Source organism: Vidua chalybeata, chromosome 12, assembly GCF_026979565.1.
Source record: "Vidua chalybeata isolate OUT-0048 chromosome 12, bVidCha1 merged haplotype, whole genome shotgun sequence".
Taxonomy (NCBI): Eukaryota; Metazoa; Chordata; class Aves; order Passeriformes; family Viduidae; genus Vidua; species Vidua chalybeata.
Genome location: NC_071541.1, coordinates 9,891,991 through 9,914,902, shown reverse-complemented (window position 1 = coordinate 9,914,902; position 22,912 = coordinate 9,891,991). Strand labels below are relative to the sequence as shown.

Genomic DNA, 22,912 nt, shown 5'->3' with positions numbered 1-22,912 from the left:
TAATGTCAGAGTTCAAAGGGTAAATTAAAAAGTGCCTGTAGGAAGATTGTAGGTTTAGGAAGACCTTTTGGTGAAATAGAGAAGTGAAAGAAAAAAGGATGCATTATGGGTAAACCAGGAGCCTCAGAGACTGTTAGTACAAAGGCTGATGGGATAGAGCTCAGATCTGAGACACAGAACACCTGAGAAGAGAGAGAAAAACACAGAGGGTAACAGACATGGTGAGAAAATGATAAATACATTAGGTCTCTATGAGAGTAAATAATGCAAAGATGTATATAAAAATGACTGCCCTGGGCTGGACAAGCAAACGCACACTACAGCCAGCAGTATCAACAGTGTCATGTACAACCCATACAAACCGAGTTTCATTTGCTTTGGGATGGCCAGGGAATTGAGCTGTTACTTTCAGGAGGTCTCTCTTTTTTTTGCTGTATAGCAGTCTTGGCACTTACAGCTGTGTAAAGTTTGCCACCAGTTCTGTCTACAACAGAGAGTAAGGTTAGAGAGAACCTCTCTCAAGCCGGTACAAACACACGTTAACGTGATCACTGTGTGCTGGGGGTTCTGCAATTCCCCACCTTGGCAGTTGAAGCACTTTTTATCTCTGACCACAAGCCAGGGTCAATTCTCATATCTCTAAATCAAACAGCAATTAAACATGGTGAAATCCTCTGAACAAAAAAGCAGGTGATGCTGGATGCTGCTTACTGAACACCAGACTGCAAAACTCAGACCACCGGTACCCTGTTTAAGAGAAGCCTCTTGAAGGAAACTCTCTGTGGTGTTAAATCAAGATCATGATAAACCCACTAATGAGTCATGGGAAGAGCCCCAAGGGGACAGTGATATTGGAGCAGCCCTAATGCATCTTATACATATCTTACAAGGAGCTGCATGGGTGATGCTCCAGCTCTGCACCATGTGGTAGTATCTTGCATGGTTTAATGGTCTTCAGCTCCACAGACAGGAAGGGACACTCATTCACCAGAGCTACTCAGCAAAGTCAAAACATTTTACTTGAGTACATGTCACAGAGAGCTTGGCCTCCATTAAATATACAATGACCTCTTGGTCTTTTTCCAGATGTTTAATGACTGCAAAATCTTTAGCACACATTTTCCCTTTGATCCACTGGTTTAAATGGGAGTCTGTAGCAGGCAGAAACTCACTCACACACCCTTTTGCTGCTTGTGGGATCATGGACTTCCTGAAGAGAGCGGTACATGACATGGCTTATTGTATTTTAAATTCACCCCCTATCTTTCATCAGCTTTTAAAGGACAGTAGCCTTTATGCCAGGCAGAAAGGTCAAATAAACACCCAGCAAGACTTTATAAAAACAAACCAAAATTTCCCCCAAAAAGGAATTTTTTTATTTTTTCCCCTTACTCATTTCCTTCCTCTGCTCCCAGGTTCCCAAAGAGGCAAATGTCCCTTCTAGTTACCAGTCTTGCCTCCCAGAGCAGCAATACACAAAAACATCCAGGACACAGATGAATCAGAATGGGCTCCCACATCACTGGGTCAGCAGGTTCTTCCAGGCTAAAGGCTGTCAGGGTTTGTTTTTCTCTTTAATAAAGAGGACTCATCAGCATGAAGCATCTCACTTGCACTTTGACATCAGGGCTTGGAGTCCTCATTAGGGACACGGGGGTTTCAAGGGCTCAGATTTGCCAACTTCAGCTGCCAGCAGCCTCGCCGGGAGGGATCAGTGACCTCTGTGAGCTGGCTCTCGCTGAGAGGCAAAACAAGAACAAAGTCTCCGGCGCTGCCAGCCTTCCTGCCAGCTTGATCATCTTTAAATAGGTGGAAATGGCCATGAGATGTTCTAAGGGTTTTGTTTGGACAAACAAAAATTAAGGAAAAAAAATAGGAGAAAAAAGAACTGACAGTAACAACACAACACACACAACTGTGGGGATTCTGGAGGATGTTGAGGGGAGGAAAGTTTTGAAGCAATGGGGCTTTTCCATTATGTGTGGCTCAGTGAGGGGCAGCCTGTGGCCAAGGCAGATCCAGCAGGATTTTCACCCAAAGCACAGGGCAGCTGCAGCTGCCTCCCTGGCCTCAGGAGGTGTCACAGCATTTTCCCCATGGATTCATTTGACCATGTTCACTCAGTGTAGCTTTGTTTGAGGTTTTGGAAGGGCCAAAGTGTGATGGAGAGAGAATCCAGCCACAGTTTTGGTAGATTTTAACATGGATATACAACTTTACACTGGTCCTCCAGTGCAGAGTTTGGTTGGCCTCTTTTGTTTTGTAGCACTGAGCTCCTGTGAAGCCGCATCTGGGCTAACACATACAGGGACAGCCCTGACCATACCTATTTATTACACCTAAACTACAAAAATACTGCAGCCTTTACATGGCAGGAGTAAGAAACATGGTAGGAACCTGTGGTCCATGAAGCTGAGACCACCCTAACTCCAGACACAAAATGTCACCTGGCCATGGCAGAGCTGTCACAGAGCTATACCCAGGGCAACCTGGCAATGTGGAGGTGGCCCAACACAGCTGGTGCACCACCAGCATCCTTCCCCATAGCTGCCTGATGCCAAGTGGGATATTACTGGCCACTCCATCTCATTCCCATGCCCACCTTGTCCCTGTGCCTTGACATCCATACTTCCAAACACCTCCCTGCCTCCTCCCACCTCTCCGTACCTGCCGGGCTTGTCCCAGTCATCTTCACTGAAGCTTCCATCCATGTAGGGGTAGTTTTTCCTGGGGTCTGCTGGAGGGGTGCTGCTCTTTTGCCTGCTGTGTCTCCACTCGTGTGGATGGAGGGCTATGCCGGCAGCCTGGGGTATGTAGGTACCTAGGGAAGGCAAGAAGGAGTGGAGGAAGAGAGAGGGCAATACCTGGTCAGAAACCCCAAATGGAGTAGGACACGCAGATCCAGGAGAGCCTCCTTCCCTAGGTCCCAAAAGTGAGGTCACATGGACTGTACACTTTCCATCTCAGTCATCCAAAAGCAGTTCTTCCCACATCTTCTGGCTTTAACCAAAGCAGCTTCTCAGGATGCTGACACAATGCCCCATTTCTCCTTTTCTCCCCTGCTTCTCAGTAGTTTTATGGTGTGGGTCTGGGATCCACAGACCTGGGAGTACACATACCCACAGATGCAGATCCTGTGGTTAATAGCTTCCGTTTCCACAATGAGCCCAGTGGAAATTATGTTGTTGAATCAGTCATCTTTAAATACAACAAGTTCTTCAAAGGGCAAAGGGAAAATCCCGACAAGCTTCCCTCAGCAGTGGTAATGAGGAAGAATCAGCTCTTATCCTAAGAGCTGCCAGTCAGTTCTCTCAGAATTCCCATACCTTTGGGATCAGCTGGTGCAGGTACAGGAAGCTGTTTCAGGGACGTTTGTGTGAAAGGCAAGGAATAGGATGAAAAACTCTGCTGGCTTGAGAGCAGAGGAGGCTCATCTATATCACATTTGACAGGAGATCAATACAGACTGTTAGTATGAAATCAGAAATGTTTCACTGCATCTGCCCCCATGGACTTTTCCATACTGCAGTGTCTTACTCCAGAGATGAAAATCCATCACTATCAAGTCACAAGCTCCTCAAGTCTCATGAGAAGATGCCTAAACAGAAAACTTCCAAAACAGATCATTCCTCAGCAGTGTCAGTGCCATCTGCAGTAGAAATAAATCTCCTGAGTCCCCTGCCCACCTCCTACTGCCCATTCAGTGTTTCAGAAAAATCCTCAGAGCCTTTCCAAGAAACACCCTATGCTCCCATCACACGTTGTGCCAAGCAAATAGGAAAAAGTAATGGAGAAACATGTAATTAAGGGAGACCTGACGTCCTAAACAGCTAAGAGCACTGGAAATACCCAAAGACAATGCCAACACTTTCTCTGAAAATGCCAAGGCCTGATATTTCATTTAACTGATTGTCTCCTCTGTGTGTTTTTAAAGGTTAGACTTCTCTGGAGAAAGCCCCAGGAAAATTGCTTGCCAGCATCTTACAGCAGTGGGAAGCACTCACTGCCTGCCAGAGCAGGACAAGGGCTCTGGATGCAGGTCCCTGCAGTGGGTGGGCAGCAGGTCTGGGCTGGGCACAGGGGCACATGTCCAGAGCAGTCACTTGGAATCATTATAGATTCACCTCCTCCTTCCAGAGAGAAGGGTTGGATCCCTGGGATTCAGAGCCACCTGGTGGAATGTTCCCACCAGGCCCAGCACAGCTTCCCTGCCAAAATCCTTCCTTGAGCCATGTCCTACTGCTCTGGATAAACCTAAAAGCCTACAAGGCTGCAGAGGCTGATCTATACATCTCCATTTGGGGTGTAACCCCCAATCTCCAGGCTCTTTGATTCCCAGGTTTCCCTGCACCCTGCCTTCTGTGCCATCCCATGGGCGACCATCCATGCCCTTCTCCATACCTTCCACTGCCCCCCTTCCAGCACCAGCACCACTGCACCACCATGCAGCCAAATGCAATTACCAGGGAAGACAAGAGAGCCCCTGAAGCAAAGTTGCAGTGTGTGGATCTTGGGCATCTTGGCACCAGCCCCGCTCCCTGGGGCGCTGTGCTCAATTACTTGTTCTCAATTTACCGGCAAAGCAATCACTTCCCAGTGTCCAACTTGTGTTAACATTCAATTAGATGGAGAAGGATTGCAGCATTATGAAGGCCAGGGGATTCCTCCTTAATGAAGCCTCCAGTCCCAACTGTGCTCCTAAATTAAGATTTCAGATGAACAGAGGCTGAAGGAAGATGCACGGATGGGGAAAGAGACACCTGGGCAGTGCTGTCCTTTGAACTCAGCCAGAGTGCAGCGAGCCCAGCACACTCACACTTTGCAGCAGCACCCTGCAGCATCCCTCCCTGTTTTCACATTCTGCTCTGGACAGGAGCCTTTCTACAAGTTTCCTGTTGTACACTGATTCAGGATTTTGGTTTGTTTCAACACTGGCTAATGCTAGCTTACATCACTAAATCTGAACTGGTATAACTATTTTCCAGGGCCTTTCTCCAAGTAAAAACATATTCCCATGACTAGAGTATCCTCCACTCCAGTTCCACATCTGCTAGAAGCTACAGCTGAATAAACTTGACCTTGAAGACATGTGTTCATCTGATCACTCACTAGAGAGAGATACTTTATTGTAGTATTACCTTAATTACTTTGTTAAGCAAGTGCTTCTAGTCACAAGATATTCTAGTGGATTTTAAAACATCCTGAAGAGGATTATTATGTCCTACAAGGCCTCTCTGGAGAAATAAAAGTAAGCTATGGACCAAATAATCTGTAAAACATATGGTCAGGGAATACTGTCTCTGATTATGCAAATTATAAAGTGCTGTAATGGCTTTGAAAATGATGAGAACAATATGATGCCATATAAGCCAGAACAAATATGCCAATAAAAGCCTATACAGATACACCAACTCAAAGCATCACATGAGTGCATTCTAAAATATATTTTGTTCCCTTCTGGAAGCAAGAGGCCATACAAATGTGGTCAGGCCACAGGCTTTGGTTCATGTTCAGAGACAAGACCCAGACAGAGCAGAGACCCCTAGGAAAACAGAACCCTGGCTTACCTTGGCTTCCATACCCAGCATCAATGGCAGAGCCATCCCAGGACTCCACAGTATTGTCCACACTCGGAATTGTGGTGGAGTATATCTCAGACAGCTTGCTAGTTTTCTGGGAGTCTGTCAGCTCATCTTCTGGGTCACTTACTTCGTTTATGCTCCCCGACTTCTTGGGGTAGGATTCTGCAACCAGAACATCCTGCTTTAGCAGACATGAAGAGCAAGCTTCAGGGATAGCTTATGCTGACATGGGAGCAAGCCCAGGTACTGTAAGTCTTTAAACTACCTCTTTAGCTCTTCAAAAGTAGCTGAGAAAGGCATGTGCAATGAAGCTGAAAGGATTTAATGCATTACTCTTATCTGAAGCAGAATCAAGAAAAAATGCCTTTCTGAGTTTTTAGCACATGGAATACAAGGAGCAGCCATGGGGATTTGAGGATTACCACATATGAGAGAGCTGGGACCTAATCTCAATTCACAAGCACATCTTCCTGTGCCTTTGGAAGCTTCCTCCAAACAGCCCTGCCCAGAGAAGTGTTGGCTCCCGCAAGCAATACCCTGTAGCTTCTCTGGATTCAGAGGGCCTCCTTTATACTCAGAGCAGCACCAGCGCAGGTGCTGGCTGCAAACTTGGCTGCAAACTTGGCTACAAACAAATGTTTTAATTAGACTCCAATGACAACCACCACTGTTGAAGTTATAGCCCTCTTCCACGACTGTACAACCTCGGAAGAACTCAAAGCTAATCACCACCTCTCCAGAGGTCTCCAGAGTCTCCCACGCATGTGACAACAGTGGAATTCCTGGGTGTGGTATTTTGAGGCTGAATTTCCCCTGATCAGTGATTGGAAAATGGGAGCTGAATGTGAATGATGAAGCTCAGACCTTCCCTTTCATTATTTTAGTGCTAGCAGGCCCTTATTATCATTATATCAAATTTCCTTTCCAGCAAAAGCTATGCAAAGAATGGCTTCTCAACACAAGTACTTCTTTGTACTGAATATTTTAAAGTCCTTGTTGATTAGATATCTTGTTAGCCATCCACACCCTGGATGTCTGACCTGAGGGATAAAAAGCCTTCTGAAAATCTGCATTTGTCAATGAGGACAGATTATTTTACCAAACAAAGCCTGGTGTCCTGAAAGTCCCTATTTTCCAAGCCTTCAGAAGATTGCTCACCATGATTAACTCAAGATTACCTTGAAATTTCAATTACACCTGCTTCATTCTCAGAATGATTAACGAGTTTCCAACAGGCACTTGCATGTCAATTATTTCACCAAGTGGCTATGACAATGCTAAGTGTCAGCAGGGGGGACAAAAGAGCATTTCAGACCAAAGACCAAGACATTTAGCTATAGGGAAGGAGACTGGGGCTTCTTGTAGAGGAATCAACTCCCCAGTTCTATCTCTATTTGCCACATCTCTACTCCCTGCCCAGTCTTCATCCATTTGTAAAACAGGTGCATTGCCACATATCTGCAAACTGCTTTGAGGTCTATAGAGGTTCTATGTTTAAGAGTGATGCCACTTTTTCAGATGCAGGACAGGCATCCCAAGGGCTATGCTTGCTTAAGAAAAGGCTTATCTCTTGATTCCCACAGCACTGTGGGCCACTGGCTGGGTAAGTCCAGCCAAATCTACAGACTGGAGAAGCATGGCACCAAAAAAAAGGAGGAAAATACTGGGGATGGGAGAGACTGGAGTGAAGCCAGGCACCTGGTACTTTCTGAATTTAATGAAAAAGCCTGAAATGAAATGAAATGTTTGGCTGTGGTGATGCAATCAGGGAGAAAAGTTTGCATGATCGCTCTTTTTTTCCAATTACCCTTCTGTCCCCAAAAAACAGTGACCCGCCAGTACTAAGTGTGCTTCTGCTTTTTTATATTATGTCAACAACAGCTTCAAAGCCACAGGGAGCTTGGCAGGGAAACCAGAAGGGGATCCCTAGAATGAAGAAAGATGATCTTAGAACCCCAAGTCAGGAAAAGAGGTGTAACAGATTTATTGCCAATAGTTTTCAAAAAGTTGAATTAAAATTGGGGAATTCATAGATTCTGCCAACCCAGAGTCTCCTTGCTCATTTAGCAGGGTTATATTTAAAAAAAATCCCACATTCTTATACTTCTAAAAGCAACTTCTGCTTCACTTCCGTGGGAAATACCAACACAGAAACACAGACAGGGAATGGCAACAACAGTACAATGTACCAATCTGAATTAAAAATTACTATTGCCAATAAACCTGCTGTTTCATCTCTTCCCATCATCACAGAGAGGCTTTGGGTTGCCTTTTTTTCATCTGTCACTCTGAAGTTTAAGAAGCACACGTTTCCCCACTGTGCCCAGCCATGCCCATGACCACACTGCCTCATCTCACCTTCCACAGCAGGACAGAAACCCCGCAGCAGTGCCTGCTGCATGGCCCAGGGTCCCTGCTGGGGTGAGCCTTCCCCCTCCCCACCCCAGCTCCTCAACTCACTCTCTGTCTGCTTCTTGATCTTGAGGGTGACGGTCTCTCCTGCCATCTGCAGCAGGTGAATGGCCTCGCTCAGCGGTTTGCCCTTGAGGCTCACGTTGTTGATTGCTAAGATCCGGTCCCCGATGTGGATGGCTCCGGTTCTGGAGGGAAAAGGCACTGTCAGGAACTCCAGAGAAGCAATTCCTCTGGAGGACAGGACACACGGCTCTCGCTTGAAGGAATTAACTCTCAGCACACTAAAATATGGCTTTGTTCCCTCTTGGTACACTCTATACCTGTGATTTCCTCTTCACCACATACCAGGAATCTGGATCCTCCTCAACTTCCATGTGCACAGACATACACATGGGGACACATGACCTCCTCAAATCCCAAGCCCCTCAGGAATTGGGAATGCAGACCAGCTTAGAGACAAAACACTTCAATGCAACAGGGTTAAAAGCACAAGCATTTTCACTATGTGGAGTCCAACACAGTGATCAAACATGGAACTGAAGAAGGATATGTTCACCCTGATGGAAAGAAATTATGAGACAGACCTAGAAACCTATTGGAAAAAACCCAAACCAAAATAGCTCAACAAAATTGTTCATGTGTGTGCAAACATGAGCTGAACCAGCTGCAGTTAATGACATGCTTAAAGCTCACCCTACTCAGCTACTCCCCTGTGACTTTCTCCACCAGCTCGGGAAGAGGTTGTGTTTTATTGCTCAGCCACGTTCCAGCACTGGCTATTGCTCTCACCTAGACAAATCCTCAGGCTTCAGCAACAGGCACGAGGAAACTGACAAGTCATGGCAGTTCTCCTCCTTCTCCATCCTTCCCCTCTGTCTGCTCACAGACAAAGGCTCACTTTACCTCTTCCCAGTGAAGCTCTGGGGAGAGCAGGCAGGGCAGGGTGTGTCCACTGCCACAGCCACTACCAAGGCTGGAGCTCACACCCACCACTGGCTGGACTGAACTTCCCAAACTCACACTCCAGCTCCCAAATGCCAGCACACAAGAGCAGCAAGCACTTCCTCCTCCAGTACTGCGGGAGGTTGTGCTTTCAGGAACCTCTGTGATGGAGTCAGGAGGAGATGCAAATCTGCACTGCAATATCTTTTTGTTCTTTTTGGCAACTTGTCTCCCTCAGGTTGCATCTCCAAACTGGACTGCAGACAGTTCCTGCAGAACTGGAATTTGATACGTCAAGTCAGGCAAAACAGCTGCTTGGCTTTCCCCAAAATATCAAAGTTCTGTAGACACTCTGCTGTGAAACACCCACTATAAATACATCAAATCAGCAAATGCAGCCAAGCAGCAGGCAAGACTGCTCAGGCTGCAGCTTCTGCTGCTGCTGAGGTACTCAGCAGTGCCATGATGGTCCCACCAGCCACTAGATGTCCGTCTTGTCCCACCCAAGTCCGCCTGGAAAAGCTGTCAGGGAAACAAACATTTCTGCACTCAAATTACAGATGAAACAGGGACCGGAGTATTTGTCTTAAAAGTTTCATCTATTGAAGTAAAAAAAATCAAGCTAAACTGCTGGCAGTTTACAGAAGATCCTTTTCTCACTGCAGTGCTTCAGCATTCAAGGGTTTCCTGCTGCATCCCTGAACCCAGCACAGGGACAAATCCATCCAAGACACCAGCCCAGCCACCCAGCCCTGAACAACATGACAGCTCTGCAGTAACTGTGAAAGTCTCTCAGCAGGGAAAAATACAGAAACAATTAAAGAGAAAGGTCATGTTCAGCCAGGTATTTTTCTTCGAAGGGGAGAAAACAAACCAAAGTCCAGTCCTCTGAGGGCCCCCCTGTGACGCCATGCAGACAGAAGCTGAGCAGGACTGACAGAGAAAGCAGTTTCCAGCTAGTGACCCTTGTGCCTCTTCATTGCTACCAACAGTCTTTAACTCACCTTGAACACAAAGCAGCCCAAGGAGACAGGGGCTGCATGTCCCTTCTTGCTCAGAGGGAACAGGCAAGAACAGAACTGGGTAACAGGTAAGTGGAAAGGTGTAAAAGGGGCTGCTAGAACTTCTCAGCAAGCACTGGGGAAGAGGTGGCTGCCTGCATGTGGTAGGGATTAACATGGCACATAGGCAGGGTCACCATCCCTTTTCCTCCCTGCCAACATGGCTTGGTGCTGGATACTCCAAACTCTCCTACAGCCACCTCCATCTATTTGAGCAGGTGGCACTAAAGGAGGCTGGTCTGGCACCGTAAAATATCAGCAATAGCCAAAAATTGCTCTTGAAGAACCATTACACCTCAACCAGAATTCAGTGTTTAGGCACACTCCCTTGGTCAGGAAGAAGGAAAACACAAGTCTTGTGGCACAGGCTTAAGCCATATGCAGGCACTCAAGGAGGGGACACAGACAGTAACATGGGAGAGAGCCACAGCTCCACACCAATCTACCAGCCTGAGCTGCTTTTGTAGGTTTCTGTAAGATCAGACACGAGCAAAAAAAATGTTCAAGGTCAAAATAAAACCTAAATCATCTGACTCTGAAGCCTTTTTGACTTAGGCAGCCTGTCACCCACAGACAGATGTGTGACAGATCCTAGAGGACACCCTGCTTCCCCCACTGCCAGCAGCCCAAAATGCAGTGCAGACCTTCCTTGTGCCTCCACAAGAATGGCCTGTGGATTCCTGTTATCAGACATTGGGATCAGGTCCACCCCATGTCAGTTCTGCTGAACCACGTTCTGTGCTCCAGCAAGAGCATGGATTTGGATTGAAATCCCCATCCTTCAATCAGAGCCTGGCTAAGGGCAGCTGTGGTAGAGACATCAGGAAAGGGACAATTTAGGATAGCACTAGGAGCACCCCTCTTCCCTTGACAAGGTCAAGTCATCCCCTTCTCTCACTCACAGGAGAAAAAAATGCACCTTTCCTGCAAGCAGCCTTCATCTCAGCGCTCCTCGCCCTCCCCACAGGGAGCCGCGGTTACCCAGAGACATCCCTGTGCTGCTCTGTCCTCACGCTGTTATCTGCTGCTCAGCCACAGCGAACGTGCTGAACAGCTCCATCACTCTTCTCACAAGGCTTTTTATTTCTCACTGCCTGCTTGCTCCTGATCAAAATTCAGTAGTACTGCAGCACTCGCCTGCACATTTCTGGACGCAGCAGTCACCGACGTGTATCCAAGTTCAAAGGAGGAGCAGCCGTGGAATTGCAAAGGGAACTGAGATCAACACAGGTACAATTCTGTCTTCTGGCACCTGACAGCATTTTAGCTGGCTGTTCTTAACCTCTCTCATGCTGGGTTGCAGGTACAGTACAGAAGTGCTACATAGAAAAAACCTTGGATACTCTGTGGCTACTATTTTATAGGGAAGAAGACCAAACCCTAGGGTGGCAGGCAGTGATATAAAATCCCCAGCAAGAAGAATCATGGATGACTAAGTCCATCCCCTTCCTTCCCAGGAGTCACAGACCTTCTGCATTCTGCACCAAAGGGAAGCAATGGAAATGCACAGCAGTGTGCTGAGAATTCTGGGGACCCAATGCAGTAAAGGACACGGAGCTGTTTCACAGTCCAGCTAAGAGGGAGTGTGGTCTTGAAACAGAAAAAAACCAAAAGGCTGGATCTGCATTCAAAAATCCCCAAGGTCTCGCACTTTACACCAGTTTGTTCAGGGTTTTTTTGTTGCTGTTCTGCCTGTCAGGCAGCACAAAGTAAGAGACCCTCAGAGAAGCATGAGTCAGGGCTGCTGAAATGATCTATTTACAAGTCACAGCTCCCGTATAGAAAGATTAATTAAGATAGAGTGTATGACTCAGTTCCACCTTATACTCTCAGGAATGTCCTGATCCTTTAAATCCCACACATCCACATATATTCAGACCAGGCATACAGTAACCTCCCCGGTGGCTGAAGGTAAATCTGCTCCTACTTTTATTCAGTAGAAATGTCTGATGCTTGGGCACGCCACCCTGCACTGAAATACTTCATATGTAACACACTGAGCAGCAAGCAAGGACAGGTCAGAATACACCTGAGATCCCTGTTTCAGCAGGACACACCACTGCAATGGCCATAAGCCAGTTTTGCAACAGGGGAGTCCTGGACAGAGTCTATGGTGGTTTCATAGGCAGGCTGGGCACTCTCCTGACACAAGGTGTGCATGGCAAATCCCAGACCAGGAAGCACCCCTGTGGAAGAGGGGCAAATAAATATGTATTACTGGCTGCAGAATTCACCTGACTCACTGGGTCTGACTTTTCCTGAAGTGTCTCTCTCATTGCCCCAGCAGCACAGCCCCCACCACCCTGCTTCATGTCACTTGGTACCTTTAGAGCACCTTTCCTCTGTAGCAGACTAAGACACCAAAGAAGAGTTTATGGCAGCAGAGGAAACTTGGCATGGCTCAAAACCTCTTCTTAATTCAACTGCTCTGTCCCCAAACCTCACCTCTCTGCCAGCCCTCGTTTAGTCAAGCCTGAAATGACAATAGGATCAAAAGGTTCCTCTGTCCCGGAGATGGTTATTCCCAAAGGGCCCCCGTATCGCTTCAGCTCCACTGTGTAGATAATAGCACCAGTCGTCTCCTGCTCGTCTGAAAGAGAAAAGAGGAATGCTGAATTCTTTTCATTTCCCAAATAAAAGTAGTCATAGGAAAGACTTGCAGCATCTAGAAGCAAAACTCAGAAGTCTTAGGTGACACTCATACCAAATAGGATTTTAACCTTCCCAACATCGCTTAAGGGCAGAATAACAAAAATAGACTATAATCAATTGGAAAGTGGTGACTGGATAGCAGCAGCCCTTATCTTTGTTAGTTTGCACTACCTATTGGGAAATGTCATTACAGTGGACAGGCACCACTTTGCATCAGGATTTCTGTACCAGAGTTATCTTCATCCTTCCTAATCTTCAATTTGACCAGGTCTTCACACTGCCTCAAAATCTGCACAGCATCCTCCATTGAGCAATTGTCGAGTCGGATGTTATCAATGGCTAACAGCTTGTCTCCCGGCTCCAAGGTGCCAGTTCTACATGGAGAGGAAAAGAAAACTAAGAATACATTTTTATTTGCCTTTCAGATCCCACAACACATTCAGTTCTGCAGTGGAAATGACAATATTAACTTTTTACTGTCCTTGATCTTTCCTGGAAAACAACCATGAGCTGAGTCTGGAACACCTGTAATTTTAAAGAGAGGAAATTTGTGTAGAGCATGTATCCAGACAGAACCAGCTAGGAAGGTTAGACAAATATCCTGGGTAACCTACAACCCTGAAAACCCTGGTGTTGAACTAACAGATATTCTACCCCTTATGGAAACTCTTGTGAGCACTCTTAGAAATAAGCCATACAGCCACACTAAATTCCTCTGAATGTCTCGCTATGAGGTGTTGGGATCAGAGGGGAAATCAATAAATCCTGAGTTATTTGCACAGTTCTCCACCAGTGCTCACAATTCACTCACTCTGTTCACCAAAGCAGGAGCTGAGACATGGCAAACTACCTCATGAACCATAGCACCTCCTGGGATATAAGAAGCCCTTTGCCACATGCTTTTAATTGCTAAACATCCATCTCCTAGAGACTCAGCACACATTTAACCAGTGCCCTGGTCATCTTCTCCATTAGCTCAACTCTGTTCACTTCAATACAGACAGTTTTTATTGCAGATCCTACTGTGGTCTAAGAAAAACCTCTAGTGCTGAGATCTCTTTGGAATCTGGAAATATCTAGACCCAAATTCTATTGCTTGGGCCATATTCAGCTTCTCTGGTAGACATTCTAATTATCATGGAAGGCCATTTTGCAGTGGGTTTGACAGATGGAAAATACTGCACTTACCTGTGTGCTACACTCCCCTTCTTGATGTCAGAGATGATCAAAGGATCCCCAAGCTTCCTACTTGCAGCTGCAAAAGAGACACATGGTACAAAGCCTGGTATTGAGTTTGCTGTCTGGGACAGGGATGGTGGATAGCTAATGGGGAGAAGCAGCCATAAGGAAAGGGGATTTATATTCCCATCACAAAATGATGCTTCACAGTTGAATTCTGGAAGCCTCTCCAGAAAGAAAGGAAAAAAAAAAACAACCAAACAAACAACAAAAAAAAAAACTCACTCGTAAATCCCTGCAGTTTGTTGGTTGCCCTTTGCACAGGTTAATTTCCTTCAGACTCCTGAAGGAGAGGACATGTGGTGTCCAGCAGCAAGAGGTGTGCAACAAGAAGAGGTGGTACTCCCAATACCAGCACTGTCAAGCAGCCCTCACCACCCCTCACACACAAGAGATGGGAGCCAAAGGCCATGGCTGCAGTCAGAATTAGCACTGCTGCCTGGAGAATATCCAGCTCAGCCCTGTGCTCCATACAAGCATTTCTGTGTTCTTCAAGTAGAGTGGGCTGTGAAATTTGCCAGGTGGAAAATAACCCAGGGAAAAAGCTCTATTTTTCAGCTGGTTCAGCTCTCTAGGGTACTTAATCATAGAAGCAGATGAATCAGGGGTGGTTTGTGCTGGAGCTGGAAGGGGTGGGTGGTTTCCAATTCTTATCTCCTGGCTGACCCTGATAACTTTTTCAGCCCATGAGATGTGAGTACGCATCTCTGGGAACATTTACATTTTCAAACTTGCCTGCAAGACCTGCTGCTCTCTTGAGATACCCAAGAGAGATTTATGACTCAAACTTATCCTGACCTCCTTGTCATCCACACGCCAAACATACACCAAGAAAGAGCATCCACTCCACCCTGCATCCTTCCCTCCTGCCTTGCTATGGGAATTGCATTGCCTCATTTAAAGTTGACAGAGCTTCTCACAAAAATTGTGTGGGAAGAAAGAAACTCACAGCCTTTGAACATATCAGGTGCAGGGCAGAGATTAAAATATCTGTGAGGCACGTGGCACCAAACACACAGAGATCCACCTGCCTGAACAGCAGTTAGAGAGCACCTGGAAAGTCAGACATAGTAAGTGTTTACCAGCCTCTCTGCTCCAGATTTTTCTGTTGTTTATATTCATTTACAAGATTTAAAAACATATGTCTAACCCAACACTTTTAAGGATATCCTCTCCCAGAAATAACCAAACCTTCTGTACGAAAGAAAGCAAAAAGACAGCCAACCTCAGTCATGGCAGGGCTGAGAACCACAGTGAGGTCAGACAGCAAAAAGTAGACTGTGATTGATTTTATAATAGTCACAACAATGTGACTGCTGAATGGTACAGAGCCTGGAGGAATTATTTCTCCCATGTTTTACTGGAGCCTGGTACCAGACAGTTTTGGACTGGACACTCATGTTGTGCTTCTGTCTGCAGATCTAAGGGAGGAAGATATGTTGTGGAGATTCCCAGAGGGCTTGTGCCTATATTCAGCCTGTCTACAGCATGGAGCAGACTGCAGTCAGGACAAGAGACACTGGGCAAAGCTGAGCAGTGGGAATAAGGGTGAGGTTCAGGCAAAACCAATGCAGAAATCCCCATGCTGACTGAGAAGGCCACACACCATGGACTAACAGCACAGGGATTGAGATGTATCACTCTGATAATTATTACTGCTGCTCTCCTTTTCAGTATAGGACATGTATTTGTTGCTGACAGAGGTGTACAGAGTGGTGTCTGAGCAGCAGTGAGGGCAGACCCTGTGAGCACACCCTAAGCCCTGGGTCAGGTGGCATTGCTGCATGTTTAATCACTCCCTAGCCTGGTTCTGTCAAAACAATCCAGGTTAGCAAAAATACTTTTCACTGCAAGGTTTGTTTACTAGTTTCAAAGCAGAGGCAGTGTGACAGAAAGGGGTTAGGGAGGATCATAACCTGTCCTGGTGGTGGGCTGGGATGGCTATCTCTGACCAAGTCACAGCTGAACAACATGTCTGGAGACCATGAACACAGAGAGGAAAGACAGAGGGGAGAAAAAAAAAGGCAAGCAAGTACAAACAACAACATGCCTCGAGCTCTGCAGAATTTATGGTTATCTCAGCATCTGCCTTGCAAGTCCTGTGACATGTGGGGGGATCCTGCACACAGTCAGTCTCTGAGCAGAGAACGAGACCTTGTCCTTCTGAAGCTCCACAGTTGGTGTCAGCACTGAACACAGCACAAGCTTCCCATGACAGAAACAAGGGTAACAAACCAAGTGCTTTATCCATTAGAGAACAAAGCAAGCTTTAAGGAAAAATCACTCTGGGTTTTGTTTGCAGGCTTTTTTTAGAAGTTTTGCTCTCAGAACAGATTTTCTTGAAACCTGAGTTAAATAGAAGAACCATATACAACTGCACACAACTGTCCCTACCAACAGAGAACACAAACTTTAATAAATGGCAGCCCTTGTAAATGTAAAATGTTCTAAATATTCATCACAGAATCATTATAGAATCACTTGGATTGGAAGGGACTCTAAAGTCATCTAGTTCCACTCATGGAACAGGGACATCTTCCACTAGACCAGGTTGCTTAAAGCCCCACCCAACCTGTCCTTGAACACTTCCAGGGACGGGGAATCATCACATTACATAATTACTTAATGTAAAATGCAAAGGCTTTATAAAACCATCAAATCTGAAGGGTAAGTTAGAGAGACTTAATGAATAACCATGTTCTCCCAAGAGGCGTAAGATACAAGGTTAAGATAATGAAATCTCACAGCACAGAACAGAGGCTTGTTGTTCATTCTAAAAACCTGTAATTACTGACTCCATTAATTAACCTTTGGCATTCCAAAGCCTTTCCTGGCACCCCAGCAGAGTGTCCAGATGGGCTTTCTGCCTGTTTGCTGGGATCAGGTTGCCCTGAGCACCCCTGAGCCCCACATTTTTCACCATCCTGGGCCATTCACACAGGGTGACAATGTTTCTCCGTGCAACAGCTGCCTGTCCGAAAGTGAGAGAGCTGCAATTTCACTGAAGGGGTGGCTCAGTAGAGGTCAGAGCCATTAGATACATGAATCCCTGGTGAGATTTTGAATAGACAATTTCCAACTTGCTTGCAATTAAAACAGCACCAATCTAAAGTTCATCATTATTAGGGCTGTGGTCTTTGGCATTAAGACATTTGCACAGATGAGTAAAGCCTCCTTATCCATTCATTTCTGCTGTTAATGTGGTTATACCTCTTCAAAGGACATTGTCTTGGGAACTCTGCTGCAGGAAGACACAGTCTGGACACTCAGCCTTGCCTCTGGGTTTTGCTCTCCTGTGTGTGAAATGGAGATGGCAGCAAAGGAAGTCAAAGGGAAGAGATGGAGGCAGGAGCTGGCCTGCAGAAACCCATGCTCACTCTCAGCAGGCATCCTGGCTGTGGCCTCCATCTGCCAGGTCAAGCCACTTCAGGTGCAAACAGACTCTTTTTCAGACCCTTTCGTAATTTTGGTGGATTTTCCAGTACAAAAGATAGTTTAAATCTGCTCCAGTGGCCCAGAGAAGTCTCCATAAATCAACAGCTGGTACAGGTAGAAGCATGAGGTGGGGAAGAAATTAAAAATGAAAACACTGCTTGGCAGTGGTGGCAGGGCAGTGATAAAAAGGTGAATTGATCAATACTGTTATTTACTTTTTATAAATTGCTTTCAGTCTCTCTGCTGGGATTGTGGCTAACTCAATGTTTACACTGTGATGGATGATGAGGCCAGGAACACATGTCCGGTTTGTGTTTTTAATAGAATGCATAATGACTTGTACTGGTAAATTATTCCCCTCCAAGGAGTACCAGCACATATTTCACAGGCATCAACCTGTTAAAAATGCCCTTTATTATTGACCAAGCCAAAGCAACACTGCCAATGTGCAATTAAAGAAATTGTAGTAATGCCATAAGAATGCATTTAAATAAGAAACATTTTTAAATTGGAAATAACAAAATCAGAAACCAAATAATCTCAGGATAGCTAAGGAATGAGAAGAGGGAAAAAGTGAATCAGAATTGATTACAAAGAGCAGCAGTGAAAATCAAATCCTCAGTACCCAACTTTTTCCTCTATCATTCATTAAGTTTAGCAGCAGGTGCATAAATTATCAGTGCCTCCAGCAGGATATCTGCCTCATCACAGATCCTTTTCCTTTCACAATCTCCAGGTAGCAAAACCAGATCAGGATATCCCACCAGGATAAAAGCACTGGAGTGAATCAGCTGTAGTGTGAGTGAGGGGGCAGGACAGGTGGCTGCTGAGCCTGCCCCGCCTGCAGACATGCTTGGCTGGGCTGGTGGCAGGGCACAGGCTAATACAGAGCCAGCAAAACTAGATTTGCTTGGCTCAGAGATCCATCTTCTCACTAGGACAGTGATTACACTGCTTAAGCGACTTAATCGAAGTTATCTATCTACCCAAATTCCGGTTTTATCACCTGCAAGCAGATATACTGCCGACTCCTTATCTGCAGTACTTCACACCAAGGGCACAGGAATTGATTTGTTAAGATATATAAAGGTAATTTGATAAACAAGCTATATAAAGCATTAATGCATATCTAAAATTAATGGCAATTTCGGTATCTCTTTAAACAGCTACACCAACACACCTCTACCCTACAGTGAATGTCACAACCAGCCCTTGGAGAGGATATTTGAGACAGGAAAAAAATCCCGAACTCTCAATACAAAAGGTAATCTTTTGTATAATCAACTATCATTTTCCAGAGGGGAATAACAAATCTATATCTTATTTTAAGAGGCGAGGTATTGAACGTATAAGAATACATGACTATTAGCTTCTCGCTGCTGGAGATTTTAATTTGCAATAGATTTACAGAAAACCTTCAAAGGCATAACTGCATCATTAGAGCTGGATGCAGCCAGCAAGATCAGAGCATTTGAGGCATGTGTGCTGCTAATGAAGATGGGTAGTTCAGGCTAACAAGGGTGAAATCTTCACATCCCTGTGTCAGAACTTTCAGTTTACTGGTATTTGCATCCTCACCATTCTGAGCCCCAGAGGTTGCTGCAAACAGGTAAGCTTCAGAGCTCTTGGAGCAGAAAGGAGCATGCTCTGCTCTTCAGCCAGAGTAGCTGCTCTACAAGCAAATGCCCTTCTCTCTGGGACAGAGGCTGAGGTACTGGAGCATGGAGAAAGTGAGAGTTTTTCTGGCTTTGTGTCCCTTCACCTCTGGACAAAGTGTATGGAGCAGCACACACGTGGCAGCTTCAGTGCATGTCATTTAGCATATTGAGGAGACTGAAATGAGGCTTGAGGACACAGAGATTCCTCAGGAGTTCACAGCACTGTCAGTGAGAGGCTCACCCCTTGGATTTTGTACTCATCCTTTGAGAATTGGAAAGGGAAATAGTGCTATATGCATGCATTTCCACCATGCACCTCGATTTGCTGTGTCCCTTTGCCACACTGTGTTTGAGCAGGGGGAAGAAACCCATCTGTGCTCTCAGACCACAACTGGAAATTCATCCAGCCCAAGCCTTCTCTTTCTGGAAAACCTTGAGATCTCTGAAAGATTAAATGCCCTCACCAAACATCTGCCCCTCACCAGGAACAAGTAATTTCCCCTCTCTCTATGTTCATCCCAGAACCAGCAGCATCTGCCCCCCTCATACACAAATCTCCTGGGTTTCCAGCCCTTTTATGAGCATTTCCAGCAGATTTATGGCTCCTCCTACAGCCAGCTCCATTACATTAATTCTTCCAACACATCCATCAAGAATCCTGCTCTCCCCCCACCCTTTACCTAGTCTATCTCCCATTTAGCCCTGAGAGCCACAGCTCAGCAAGAACTTGGTCACATTTATTTCTGTAGTGCTCCTCTGATGAGGTCGCAACACTTTCTGCCCATTTAAGAAGGCAGAGGCAAACCTTCCCAAGCAGAGGAATTAACTAAGAGAAGCCAGCTGAAGCCAAGAGGTAAAACTCAATGAAAGCAACTCATCTTACATCTGTAAGCTAGACTATAAAGTTCATGAATAAACCCAATTCTGTGGCCGCCACATTGCAGTGGATCTTCTTCTGACCCCTTCACCTTGTCATCTACTTAAGCTGCTCCAGTTTTACAGAGTAAGGAACAGGAATCCAATGCAAGAGGCCAGTAAACCAAGTCCTTTAAAACAGTAGTTATATATTTTTCCATACCAGAAGGAAAGCTGTAAAAGCTGTTTCTAGATCTACACATACACTCAAGTCAGCAGAACTGAGAGGAAAGGAACTGAGCAAAACAGAGAAGGGTTATTTTTACCTCCTTTCTTTTGCTGCTTGCATCACACTCCTGCATGCACATCATGTCTCTGCAGGAAGTACTTAACATAAGGCTGCTTGCTTTGGTTTTAATGTTTGAAAGTCTTATATTTATCTGCCTGGTCAGAGGCAAAGTGAAAAAATGATGATCTAATTTGCTAAGGATCATGTGGACATAGGTTTATATAGACTAATATATAAAAACAAAATTAGGATTAAGCTTGAATTTTATCCTTGTCACCACATTTTCTGGGTGCCTGTCTTTTTCTCCATTTGTAAGTATAATTTTGGCTTTGACTGAGGAAACAACTACAATATATTTTAGGTTTATGCATGTGCATTACTTAAAAAATGTCCTGCAAACATGTTCAGCAATCAAAACAATCAAATCAATTATAGTGTTAAAAAGCTGCTTTGTAGTTGAATAATGGACATCTATTTAAAACCCAGGGGTCAGTTCCTTTCTATTAGCAGTGATTTCAAAAAAGTGTGTGAAATCGCTTCTTTTAACAAATTTGAAATGAAAACCTTTCCAACATAAAAATATGTTTGAAGTGTAAATGTACATCTGAAGCAGATCCCATTCAAATAAGTCTTTACAAATAAAAACTTCTGCTCTTGCCAGCAGCTCCCAAGTTCATTTTACTCTCTAACCTCAGACATAAACTTTGAAACTTAATAGGGCCTTGCTCAAGCCAGTTTTTGTTACCAGATCCATTATCCTGGGTTGCTCCCTTAGGCTGGAATGCCAAGGCAGTGGCAGGGCAGCAGGTTGGAACCCAGCCCAGTCTGCACCATGCACTGCTCCCCAGCAGTGAAATGCCATTATAGACAGCCTGCTGCTTTCAGAAAGCACTTTGATGTCTTCAGACAGTAACTGCAACCAAGCCAAATGTTAAATACTGTGATGTTATTTCTCAGGATTGTCCTTGTGGCACGAATAGGGGAAGCTGAGAAGAGGAAGAAGAAATATCACTAGGTGCAAAGGCATCATCCTGTCAATGTTTCAGTCACTCCTGAGAATGATCCCACTTAGACCAGAACACCTCCAATTAACTCACTAACTAATGCTGTAAATGTCAAGAGGTAATTACCATGGCTTCTCTTTTAATGAAACCTCGTTTCCAAGTGTCCCTTGCGACTCCATTCCCCAGACACAGCTGGGTCCATGCTCCTGAGGGCTTAGACAAGAGATCCCATTATTGCAGTCTCACAAGCTGCTCTGCTTCAGATCAGAGGTGCCAGCAGTCTCTGGACATGGCAAACCTCAGATGATTCAATTCACTTTACCCAGAAGTTAGAGAGGGATGAGTGATCCAAGACCTGCACGTGTTTGCCATACAGGAAAAATTCACTGACATAATTCACAAGGCATAACAAAACTCCAGGTTAGCCAGAAATTCGGGATGAATCTGCCTATATCATCCCCCTACAGCACCCTCTCTAAAGAGGCCAAAAGATCTTTAAATGAAAAACTATGCTCAGAAGGGAAACAGAGGTAATTAATCAAGAGTGAGCAGAGAAGAGAGAAAAGAAGGAGAAAGGTTTATGCTCTCTTCCCTCAGTGCACACCAAGTCCTGGCACATGGCTCTCCTTCTGCATGGCTTGAGCTTGTAAATGAAACAGTTCCTGGCAAATCCTGGAATTTAAAGTGCCTTCCTCTGTCTCTAAAACCAGTCACCCTCTTCATGTTCCTCCTCTTGGCAGTTTCCCCTCTTTACCATTCAAGCTGTGAGGTTCACCTCTTACTTGTTCTCCTCCCTCCATCCCTTTTTGCAAGGGTCCCACCAGACCCAGGCAATCTTTTTTAAAAGGAACATAATACAAGTGTGAGCAAGGAAATAAAAATAATATTACTAAGAATAGAATAGAATAGAATAGAATAGAATAGAATAGAATTCAATTCTGCACCACAGATCAAGTGATCAGTTGAGACACATCCTTTGACCCAACCCTTCATGCAGCTGCTTTTCCCTGCAGCTGCCAGCTCATGGAGGCAGGAACCACACATCTGAATCATTCTGGGATAAATCACGAGCACTGGAGTGCTACAGAAAGCCCACATGACCTTATCTCTCTGTTGAGTCCTCTAAAATGCCTGTGTGGAAAGCAGAGGCTCTTGCAACTGCTACTGCAAGTCTGAGCAATACTTACAGCTGATTGTAATTCCAAGCTCTACACCTCTTTTCTTGGGCAATTTAACGTGGAAAGTACCGCTGCTGGGTATGACAGACTCTATAAAGCAAAAAACAAACCAAAAAAAAAAAAAAAAAAGGAGAGAGAAAAAAGAGAGTTTTCAGTTGCATGGTGGTTTCTTTGGAACCAAGAAAACAAGCCCATAAAGCACTGCTTTATTGGTTCAAATAAGGTTATCTGAGGCCCTGTGAACTTCAGGTTGAAATTTGGATTCTCATTAAAAATACATGCTCTGAACATCAAGTGCTCACATCACACTGTATTTCAAAACTGAAGCAGCTCTGTCAATGTAAATGGAAAAAAAAAATTTAATACAAAACTGCACTTTACCCCTAGCCTATAGCTTTGGCTCCCTCCTGGCTTCAAGGCCCTAAATGAATATTATTCCTATTAATGAGCAAATATTTAAAGTATGTCCTCTTCATCTACTCCTTAGGCTTATCTCAGCCAAGCAATGAGGACAGAACATTTATGAAAGGATCAGAAGAACCCTCCACCTCAGTGCACGTTAGGGAACAGCAAGAAATGGAGAAGGTCCTCACAGGGTTTCT

General features: G+C 45.1%; 1 protein-coding gene and 1 long non-coding RNA gene across 4 annotated transcripts in view; one reads left to right on the top strand and one right to left on the bottom strand.

The window, feature by feature from the left end:
• GRIP2 (glutamate receptor interacting protein 2) overlaps window positions 1-22,912 on the bottom strand; it is a 256,934-nt gene that overhangs the window by 10,417 nt on the left and 223,605 nt on the right. For all 3 annotated transcript variants that reach the window (XM_053953995.1, XM_053953997.1, XM_053953996.1), the window contains exons 14-20: window positions 22,320-22,400; window positions 13,841-13,907; window positions 12,881-13,026; window positions 12,446-12,590; window positions 8,043-8,182; window positions 5,568-5,744; window positions 2,668-2,821 (exon numbers count right to left, since the gene is read on the bottom strand). In XM_053953995.1, the coding sequence (XP_053809970.1) occupies window positions 2,668-2,821; window positions 5,568-5,744; window positions 8,043-8,182; window positions 12,446-12,590; window positions 12,881-13,026; window positions 13,841-13,907; window positions 22,320-22,400 (910 nt within the window). The remainder of the gene's footprint in view (window positions 1-2,667; window positions 2,822-5,567; window positions 5,745-8,042; window positions 8,183-12,445; window positions 12,591-12,880; window positions 13,027-13,840; window positions 13,908-22,319; window positions 22,401-22,912) is intronic.
• LOC128794253 (uncharacterized) lies at window positions 160-22,912 on the top strand. The gene is made up of 3 exons (XR_008433034.1): window positions 160-221; window positions 18,493-18,590; window positions 22,798-22,912. It is a non-coding gene; the product is annotated as an uncharacterized LOC128794253 (long non-coding RNA).